Raw genomic sequence first — 10,814 nt, forward strand, 5'->3', positions numbered from 1 at the left:
ACAAAACCGAATGTCATCCGCGTTTCCAGGAATCCTTGACGGAATATTTAAGGCTAAAACCTTCAGCTGGAGGTGAAGGTGTACACAGTGATGTCATTGGTCTGCGGACATCTCCGCACTGTCACTTTAATTTCAGTGCAGTCCAGGGGGGCAGGATCGTGTGTGTGTGTGTGTGTGTGTGTGTGTGTGTGTGTTTTCCTCCTCTTGTACTGCCCGCAGCAGCAGGCAGATTGAATGAAGTGTCTTTGCAGGCTGCTGGCCACACGGAGAGCACCGTGCTGGCCTGTTCAAGATGCCAGAGATGTACTGCCAGAATGCATCATTATGGATTTGAGCCTCGCCACATTTCCCCGCTAGCCCCCTTTAAAAAGAAAGAAAGGAAGAAAAAAAAACCAACCAAACAGAGCTGCAGGGCCTTGAGAGAGCAATCTCCGCCTTGATGCTCCCTGGACAGCAGCGCAGCGCTCGGGCGACTGGCGGCTCTCTGCACGGATGATAAAGAACTTGGGAGAAGGAAATGGTCAAGATGGCAGCTGTGTGCGGAATGATAAAGCTGATGTGGTGGCATTAGGTGTAGTAATTTTCTGTGTCGTTGGCATGCACGTCGAGGGATCGCGGCGCAGGACGGGACGCGGACGCTTGTGAAGGAACGCCGTTTGGATTCCTCTCAAGACTCACCGCCGACTCTTCCTATCTGCAGCTCCACGTTTAACAGAAATTGCAATGCATGTTGGCCAGGGTGTGGGCTGTGCACGAGAAAAGGCAATGTTGTGTTAGTGCTGGCCAGCCCGATCAGCGCTGTGTGCTGCGGATAGACGCCTTGCGGGAGGATAGAAAGACGGACACGTGCTGGGACTGGGCTGCGGGCTGGACATTTGCATATCGTGCATAGTAAATAAACTGCCTTTGCGCCCGCACACAACATTGATGGAATGCGACCTGACTGATTTTATAACCCTTTGTGCAACGACCGAGACATTGCGATTAACATGGCTGAGGCGCCGCGCAACGGCAACGAGCCACCCTTAAACGTTGAGATAGATCCGGATTTCGAGCCCCAGAAGCGGCCGCGCTCCTGCACTTGGCCGCTTCCCCGTCCCGAGTCTGGTGCGGGCAAGCCCGGGACAAATGACACTGACGTAATCCCCGAGGAAGAGGATGATGAGGGTGGCAGCACGGGGAGCGGCGATGCTCAGAAAGCCAGCGGCGGGATTATTAAACCCCGGGAGCCGAGCAGCAGCTCCGTCTCCGAGCCCGTGGAGGTCCAGCGCGGCCCCTTCAAGGAGGAGGCCGCCGACGGCTCGCCTTCCTCCGCGCAGACCCCCGCCGCGGCTCTGGGCGGCTCTGCCTCCCAGCAGCTGAGGAAGTCCTCCGCCCGCAGGAACGCCTGGGGCAACTACTCCTATGCAGACCTCATTACCCAAGCCATCGAGAGCTCCCCCGAGAAAAGGCTGACCTTGTCCCAAATCTACGACTGGATGGTGAGGTCTGTGCCATATTTCAAGGACAAAGGCGACAGCAACAGCTCAGCTGGCTGGAAGGTGAGCGTTGACATGCTGGTGCTGTCATCATAACAAAGACCCCACTGTGGTCGTGTGAAGGCACGCAGAGCACACGGCAGTGTTAATGTAGAGGGGATGGAGGGTGAAGGTGCACCGTATGTAAGCTTATTTTTAAAGAACTTTAGGTTTGATGTAGAAAAGCTAATCAGCAGGTGACGTGTGGCATCAAATGACACACATACACCCTCCCCTCCCCTCCACCCACTGATAAAAGAGAATTGTTGGACCAACTTAAATCAATTGGTAACAAGCAATTGAATTGGGTTCATCTAACTTAATTTTTACTAGTTATATTAACTCATTCAATTAAAATTAAATTGGATTTAAGTTGGTGCAACAATTCTCTTTATTCAGTGCCCCCCTCCAAAAAAACAAATCACACGTATCCAGTTAAAACAAGATAGTGGGTATGAAAGTAAAGACTCAAGACAAACAGGCAATGCAAAGTTAATTTCACTTTCACACAAACCGCTCACACTGGCTGAGGGGCTCCTCACAAGCTTCAGCAGGGCCCTGCTTCTGTTTGATTTTAAGGATTAGTTCGGCCTGGAAAACCAATTCATCTGTCATGGAATCAAGTCTGATGAGAGCTTTGAGCTTTGCAGGATTTAGATGTTGGGGGGGGTGGGCGGGTAGAAAAACTCTGGAAATAGGTTTGTAATCCCGCACAACTGTGGATGTGGGATGTAAGGGGGTTTCTTCATGAAGGAATTGCTGTAACGGTCATAAGATTGTGCTTTAAACTCATCACGGTGGTGATGACGGGAATCAAGAGTGTGAAATATGAGCGGTGTGTTGCAAAATAATTTGATGCTAATAGCCGATTAATCCACGCGGAATCAGATTGTTAGTTAATACTTCAGATTAGCGGCGGTCAGTTTTCATTCACGTGTGGGTGTTCGTTTGCCACCAGGTGCATTCGGTGGCTGCAGATGTAGGCTTGAAGAGGGAAGGGTTAATAATGTTAGGGTTTCAGAAGTGCTGACTTCAGCATTTCTTAGGCGATGCTTTGTAGCAGTGTGACATTCAGCAGTCAGCTTGAGGTTGGTCATCTGCATGAGGCACTGTGTGCAAAAAATGTCCTCAGCATTTTCAGGAAGGGACTGATTGGTTGTAAATCCAGACCCGCCACACGTCTCAAAACCATTGGTCAACCAGGAAAAAGCACCACATTCAATGACTCCAACGCGAGGTTAAAAATTTCCGACCTCCTCTCTGTTGTGAGTCCAAACAAAATATTCAGCTCCTGTACAGATGACCAGGCAAGCGGCTCGACCCTGCTGTGTGCCACACTGTCTTTTCATGTGGCCTGGGCACAAGAATCAATCAGCTGACTATAAATTATGTAGGTCAATGTGTAGCAGTGTGAGAGGAGCTCAGTGTTTCTCTTTGGATCTGGCTCTGGTTAAACTGGCATGGCTCCAGTCCCCGCTCAGAATGAGGCTTTGCTCAAAGGGTGCTGCAGCGCTGCTGCGTGGGGGGAGGGGCGGGCAGGAGTTGCTCTTTGTGATTTATCTTTTAAACACTGTATGTGTCCTACTGTATCTACCTGTGCAGCCCTCAGAGGGTTTAACATGTCTCTGAAGCCTTAAAGACACTCGTCTGGTAGATCTTTCTTTTAAAATCCTGCGGGCCAGGATACTTTCAGCTGCTGCTTGTCACACAGACCCTGAATATGACAGGAATGTTGTCCTTTATGCATATAGTACATGATTATTATTCATCATTTGCCACAGCAAACCATAGCTAGCTTCACACAGAAGCTAAGCACAATAAAAGCATTGCTCGTGTAGTATAACTTATTTAAATTTAATGACCCTTTAATAAATAAGTAGCGAAATGTAATCAAAGAGGAGTCATTTGAATTTTGAGGTTTTTGAGGTAGTAAAATTTGTTGTACTGTAGGCTGCTGTGTTGTATTGCATAGTGTGACTGCTGTTTTGCCCATCTGCTATCCCATAGTACGCTCCAATACAGCAGCTTTACAGTGTACAGCCTCATAACAGACCAGAGAGTTCAAAACCTCTCTGACAGGCTCAACCAGAACTGAAGTCTCACTTTTATTTATTTAATGCAGGCCTGTCATATTGGATTTTATGCTTTTATTGTGTCTTCTCCCCCGTAAGTCATTAATGTGTTGCTGTGCTAATGTTTTTCAAGATAAAGTCTGTAAATTTGAACAATTACAGACTAATGCACTCTTCACACCCAGCTGACAACTGCGATATTACTAAAAATGAAGAAAATCAAAAACAAAGTCTGCACTCACTGCATATTTTATTAACACCTGCACTGCTTTTTTTATCTTCTTGGCACTCTTCATCAAACAATTAGGGATTTATCTACTTTTTAATTATCTTCCCAACCTTCTGGTTATAAAGCCAGCCAATGGAAATGGACAACTTCCAGCTGATGATGAGGAGATGTGGAGGGTTTGGCTAAAACAGGCCAAGATGATGTTAAAGGTTAAAGCTGGTGATATTTTTCATATTATCAAACAATCCCCTGAAGAAACCAAAACCAACAATGAATCAGCCCTTCTGACAAGTGTTGTCTGTGTGGACGAAGCCTGATATCTCTCGTTCCTCTGTGCTATAGAGCTCCATTGTTGTCCAGAAGCTATTAAAAACACATCAGTACGTCACACTGTTGCGCTGGATGACGTGTTTGCTAAGATGAACACGGGCACTGTAGTTTAATTTGAGTTTGTCCCAAATACACCATTGTGCTGCTAGGAGAACTCCTTAATATTTTGTAGATGAAGACAGTCCCTAACAAATTACTTGTGTTTGAGTGACATTTATGAAAAAACTACAGTGCCCAGCTGTGTTATGAAATTGCAAAGCCTTAAATTAATCTCTGTATTTGCATGCTGTTTTCAAAGCAACAATTCAACACCGCTAATCAATAGAGCTCTCATGTGCATGGTAAGCTAAATATAAAGCTGCAGCTAGCAGCTGTTGGAGCTAGCAGCTTAGGCTAGCTAGCTAACTCTTTTTGATAATTTGTAATTTTAATACTTGTTACTTGTACGCATTAATATAGCTTCATATAGCTTCATATAGCTTCATATAGCTTCATATAGCTTCAAATAGCTTCATATTTACTGTACAGACGTGAAACTGGTATCAATCTTCTCACCTAACTCTCAACAAAACATGTTTTCCAAAAAGTTGAAGTATTTCTTTAAAGATTTATGTGTTCAGTCTGAACGAATGGGCTCAGTGTAGGAAAGCTGGAACGTGTTGAGTTGGTCAGCTTTGATCAGTTTCATTTTGTTGACAAGATGGTGAATAAGGAAACACACACCCCTCATTCTTTTACGTACATTAACCTCATTAGCAGATCATTGTTTAGTTCTGAATAATCAGCAAAAGCCTTTCCAGCTAAGGTATGATTGGTGGAAATAAAAAAGAAAGAGAAGAGCAGTGAGAAGTTTTATTTCTGTAAGCCACATGTGCTTTGTTGCTGTAAATGATGAAAGTGTTTGCTGGTTAGCCTAATCCTTTAATTGGCTTGAAGCGAGGGCTTTGCTGCAAGTTTGATGTCAGCGGCTCAGTCCATTGACTCATTGCATTCAGAGGAAAGCTGTGGCCATTGCACATTTGTGATCTCTCAGTCATCACAAAGCTGGGGAGCAACTTCCTTTGCAGCTTTTTTGTAGGATCCATATAAAGACCAGAAGCAGCTGTAGTTTGTATCCACTGAGCTTGTTTTTAGTGTTTGATTAGTTTAATCTTCTGAGAGATGGATTTAAATAGGACCTCAGTTTTACTTAAGTTAATTCAAGCTTAAAGGACTTCTTCTGGACCCTCTCCCAGTAAAGTTGGCCTTGGGGCTGCAGACATCACTGCAGAGTTTCCTCCTTCTGTTACTGCTGCAGTGTGACTTAGTGTGGGCCGCTCGTGCTGGCTCCAGCTGTTTAATTTTGTACATGCTTGGGAACATCTCCAGGGAAATCCTGTAGACCTTTCTGAGCAGCCAGAAATAGGTCACAGTGTGAGGTGCAAAGAAGAAGTGTGTCTTAGAAGACACTGCAGTGGTAGTATTGTTCACAGTATTTGGTTGTAATAGTTTGGTAGAAAAACCTTGAATTTTCTGTTGTGGGAGGCCTACAGAATTAGATATTGCTTGTTAAAAGACTTCATTTCTACTTCCAGTACAGTGGTTACCAATGCTGTTGGCTTGTGACCCCTCAAAATGAAGTACTGTCAACTTTTGACCATTTATCACAAACAGCAACCGCACTGCTATCATGAATTGTGAGCAGTTGAACCAAAGAGTGATTTTCCTTTTCTGACTGAAAATATCTGATATTACATGAGGGAGAAAAAAGTCTGATTTAGAGAAAACTCTTGCCTCAGAAATATCTGGCATCTCGACCTCAGGTGGGATCACCATTGCTCTGGTGGAACATCGATGGCCAAATAATTTCTTCTTACCATTTCTGATCACAGATTGGATGGATCTACAGAAAGGGATAATTTTGGTTTGTTACACGTTGGGTTTTCCTCATCGTTTCCGCGTTAATGATAATATTGTATTAATATTGTAACTCACCAAGTTATTCGTTAAATTTTAAGAACATGGTGCCATTGCCAAAAAGAGGTCCACAGAAGCAGTCAGACATTCAGACAAACCCCAGAACTTTAAATATATTAGACAAAAAGGTGAATGTTAAAAGCACTACTCTGACACTACACGGTCCATTTAGTAGCTGTTCCGGAGCTTTCAAATTTCCTTCTTCTTCATCAACTGCTCAGTTATAATGGAGCTAGTGAATTTTCTGATCGGTTTAAAGGACTTTTAAACATTTTAAAGCAAAAATGTGAGCATGTACAATTTCATGAGAGTTGGCCAAACTCCATCCACTGGGGAAGATTATGTGGTTTGATGGAACAGCTCCAGCAAAGCTACTAAATGGACCTTGTGTTTAGAATGTTTGAACAACCACTGTTACCAAAGTCAAGAAATAAAATCTCAGTCTCACTTACCTAAACTGTCAGCTGTAAACAGCCATCACAGTTTACAAACCAACGTTCTGGTTCAGCTTTGACTTTGTACTTGTTCTTGTGCACAGATAGATTTTTCCTGTATAGTGAGAGATGATTACCAGCATATCTGGTACACTTGCACTCTATTTTACCTCCAAGTAAAGCAGCTTGATGATGTGACTCAACTACTGGGTCGTTTACCAACCTCTGATCTATTAGCTGCCACCTTGGACTTACATTACAGTGATGTTGCTGTGATCTCTGCAAAGGAGGGGAGAACAATGTTATAATAATGAGCCATAACTACCAAATTAGACCCAAGTTGAACTGGAATAATCCTTTAACTGTCTTGTAGGTATTTTGGAGTCTCTCACACATGGATTTTAATGATGAGAATCAGCCTCAATAGCCAAGTATGTTTAGGTATTAGTTCTACAGGAAGAACATGTCTTAAACATAAATTTAATTGTTTCAATTTGTTTTTATTTCAGAATTCCATCCGACACAATCTGTCCCTACATAGTCGCTTTGTGAAAGTCCAGAATGAGGGAACAGGGAAAAGCTCCTGGTGGATGGTCAACCCGGAAGGTGGAAAAGGAGGCAAAGCTCCTCGACGACGAGCTGTATCAATGGATAACAGCAAGTACATCAAAGGAGCTCGAGGACGTGCCAACAAGAAGAAGGCCTCGCTGCAGGCAGCTCAAGATGGCAGCTCAGAGAGCTCCTCCAGCCTCTCCAAATGGACAGGAAGTCCCACTTCCCGCAGCAGTGACGAGCTGGACGCCTGGACAGACTTCCGCTCCCGGACCAATTCTAACGCCAGCACACTCAGCGGTCGTCTCTCCCCGATCCTGGCCAACTTGGAGCTGGATGAGGTGCCTGATGATGACTCGCCCCTCTCCCCGATGCTGTACTCCAGCCCCAGCAGCATGTCCCCATCCACGGGGCCCACAGGACTCTCTGACCTGGCAGGCACCATGAATCTCAACGACGGGCTCTCTGACAACCTGATGGACGATCTTTTAGACAATATCAGCCTCACAGCGTCCCAGCAGCCTCCTCCTGGAGAGGAAGACAATGGAGGCAATGGTCAGGGGACCTCAGTGTTTACCTTCAGCTGCTCAGGAAGCACTCTGGGTAGCCCCTCTGGCAGCTACGGGCCTAACCCTCTTTTTAGCTCTCCGTCCATCACAAGCCTGCGGCAGTCACCCATGCAGACCATCCAGGAGAACAAGCAGACCACCTTCTCCTGCATCTCGCACTTCAGCGACCACCAGACCCTGCAGGATATGCTCAGCCTCGACTCCCACAGCCACAGCAACGTCATGCTCACCCAGTCTGACCCGCTGATGTCGCAGGCCAGCACCGCCATTGCCCTGCAGAACTCCCGCCGAAACGCCATGCTGCTCCGCAAAGACCACATGTTGGTAAACCCCACCAGCACCGGTCAAGCCCAAAGCTCTTCAGTGCCTGGTTGGCAAGCTGGCTTGTCAGCCTCTGACAATGACGCTGGCCACAACGACATCAAGCAGCCGCACATGAAGTCTCCCAGCAAGAACACCTCTATGCAGCTTGGCTCTGGTTTGTCCAGCCAGGACCGCTTTCCAGCCGATCTGGACCTTGACGTGTTCAACGGTAGTCTTGAGTGTGACATGGACTCCATCATCTGCAATGAACTGATGGACGCAGACTGCCTGGACCTCAGCTTCGACTCTCGTCTCACCTCCGCTCAGAACAGCAACAGGAATTCAGGAAGCTTCTCCAGCTCAAAACAAACCTCGCCTCACAGCTGGGTCCCGAGCTGAGAAGGTCCGTCACAGCTCTCGTGGGTAAAAATAAATAAATAAATAAATAAAAAAAAGAAGTGGGGAAAATGTAAATTGGCATTCATTGTCCTACGTTGTGCAACTAGAGGGAGGAAAGTCTGTAAAAGTGTAATCATGTAGTATTTTTTCCATTATTTTTAATGTGAGGCATTGAGTTCGGTACTGTATTCCAAGTGTCTGAGACACACGACGGTGTGTTCACAGAGGAGATAAAAACGTCTTTAAAAAGATCAATGCCTGGGCGGTGTGAACAACAACGTTGACTGCGATGGAAGTACAGGACATTTTGTTAAAACTATATGAAAAACATCAACTTGTGTTAGTCTCAGGGAATCACTCACACAGTATCACAAAGTGATACATGAAACTGAAGATGAATTGTGTCCTCACACCCTGCTTTTCTCTCCTCTTTCACACCCTTTCATACCTAAACCAACATTTTTGCCAAACCAGCTGTCAGCCCGTTGTGAGTGACAGCCTGTTTACCGAAAAAGCTGCAGAGAATGTTACATTATTACGTTCCAGTGGAGGATACTTGACAAGCATTTTTATTTTTAAAGTTTCTTCGAGAGACGTAGCCCAAGTGGACTAAAAGTGTTAATGAAAAGCTTTTTTTTATTTCTCTCCCCATTGATGCACCGAGTCACGCACCAAATATCAATCTGTAGAGCTTAATATGTTGTCAAGATGTGAACTGATCTACATTGTGTGGGATTTTTTTTTATATGTAATGTTTTAATTTTTATTTAGCGAATTTTACCCTGTGGTTTTAGTGACATTACTGTGAATTGTGTTCCTTCTGGGGAGGTGTGTTACTGAAGTCTTGATATGGTGTTTCTGCTGCGGATCCCTTTTCACCTTCGCCCCCTCCTCCTCTTCCTCTTCCTCTTCTTCCTCCCCCACTTACTGCAATATTGGAAGTACAGCTCAGTATACAGAGTTTAGGACAGAATTAAGGACCACGTTTAGCTTCAGAGTTGACACCATTTACATTTGCAAACACTTAGGATCAAAATAATCACCCGTAGAGATTCCACAGCACTCAACTACAATAATTTGGTGTTTGTTAATTTGAAGGAGTTCTTGGTGCTATAAATAAGGAGATAGCAGGGCGTGGCTGCAGATGGAGCAGCGTAAGTAGCCTCCCCTTTGTTATCAGCACCAAAGCAGGTGCTGAGCAAAACGGTGTTTCCAACCATGTGAGAAGAGGTCGTGTAGTATTTTAGAGCCATTTTTGCCATTTGAGAAAGAAGCAACCACAGTATTTTAAATATTGCCAAATTATTTCTGCATTTAAGCAAGTGGAAATAAGACTGTATATAAAGATTAGGAACCAGTGCTATAAGGGCAAAAAAAAAAAAATAAAAAAATGACAGCACAGTTTTTGTAGGAACAGCAGGATGAACTTTTTTAGCTCACATTTTTATCAGCTGGAAAACTTTCACCAAATTTGTCCTTTTGTGAAATTAAAATTTTATTTATTTTCTTCTCCTCATGTAGATATTTTATGTGTTTCCATATGCATATGGTGGAGTTGTGCTCTGTAAAAGCACTTTTCTTTTAATGGTCTGTTCAACTTTTTAACCACCTTCATAGGTTATCAATCAACTGACGACTTAACGTCCTCCATTAGAGTTACTTAATTAAATTAAATTAAATTTAACATATCGTGATTCCCATCAGCTTAAATTTTGATTTTAGAAAAATTTAAGTTATGCACAACTGTGCTTCCAAATGTCATTTTTGTAGCTTCTCGAGAATGATTTGATCGAAAACATACAAGATACTGATTTTTTTTTTTTTTTGACACTCACTGCCAATATTCAAACACCATTTCTTCCTATTGCTCCTACAAAAAAATGAGGGGGAAAAAAAGAGAGAAACATCAAGTTGACATTGCCAGTTGCAATTCCAATTCCTATCTTGGTTGTATCAGAGATGGTGCATGTAAATAAAGCTTAAAGAACCACTGAAAATCTGGAGCCCTTTGATATTCCTTTTTCTTATTTCTGTCTCTAGAGGAATTGCACAGCTGCAGACTTGACTCTGCAGTCACCGTGGAGGTGATTTCCTATTGGATAATCACATCATGAGCTAAGAACCAATCACACACTGTATCCAAGAGGAATGGCCCTGCTGGGATTAAGTCAAGGTTTTTGAATGCATGACTCTTGAGGTATGTGTGGCTCAACAACTGGTGTATAATGTTGTGTTTACTCACTACGGTGCATGTTACAAGTCATCAGTAAAGTGGTAAGTATACCTAGAAATTCTAGCAAAACTGACGTCTTATCATCCTCACAAATGGAGAACTGCAGTGTAACATCAGAGCCATCTACAGATCAAATGTGGTCACTGTCTGAGTCCACGTGACAGGACAGGAAGTAGGAGAGGAAGGCCGGCTGTATGGATGTTGGTCTCCTTGGATACAC

The 10,814-nt window shown here is 44.1% G+C and overlaps 1 protein-coding gene across 1 annotated transcript; it reads left to right on the forward strand.

Annotated features, from left to right (window-relative positions):
* The first annotated feature begins 72 nt into the window (after positions 1-72).
* Positions 73-10,486, forward strand: foxo3a (forkhead box O3A). Its single transcript, XM_046412809.1, has 2 exons — positions 73-1,541; positions 7,048-10,486. Exons 1-2 carry the CDS (start codon positions 990-992, stop codon positions 8,359-8,361), a joined length of 1,866 nt encoding a protein of 621 aa, XP_046268765.1. The 5' UTR covers positions 73-989; the 3' UTR covers positions 8,362-10,486.
* Positions 10,487-10,814: the final 328 nt, after the last annotated feature.

The sequence above is a fragment of the Scatophagus argus genome, chromosome 15 (genome assembly GCF_020382885.2).
Source record: "Scatophagus argus isolate fScaArg1 chromosome 15, fScaArg1.pri, whole genome shotgun sequence".
Lineage (NCBI taxonomy): Eukaryota > Metazoa > Chordata > Actinopteri > Scatophagidae > Scatophagus > Scatophagus argus.

Excerpts from the sequence above, each read along its gene's own strand:
- foxo3a (XM_046412809.1), top strand. The coding sequence starts at position 990 with ATGGCTGAGGCGCCGCGCAACGGCAACGAGCCACCCTTAAACGTTGAG. Across the intron at positions 1,542-7,047 it reads ACAGCTCAGCTGGCTGGAAG|AATTCCATCCGACACAATCT; the intron begins GTGAGCGTTGAC and ends TTTTTATTTCAG.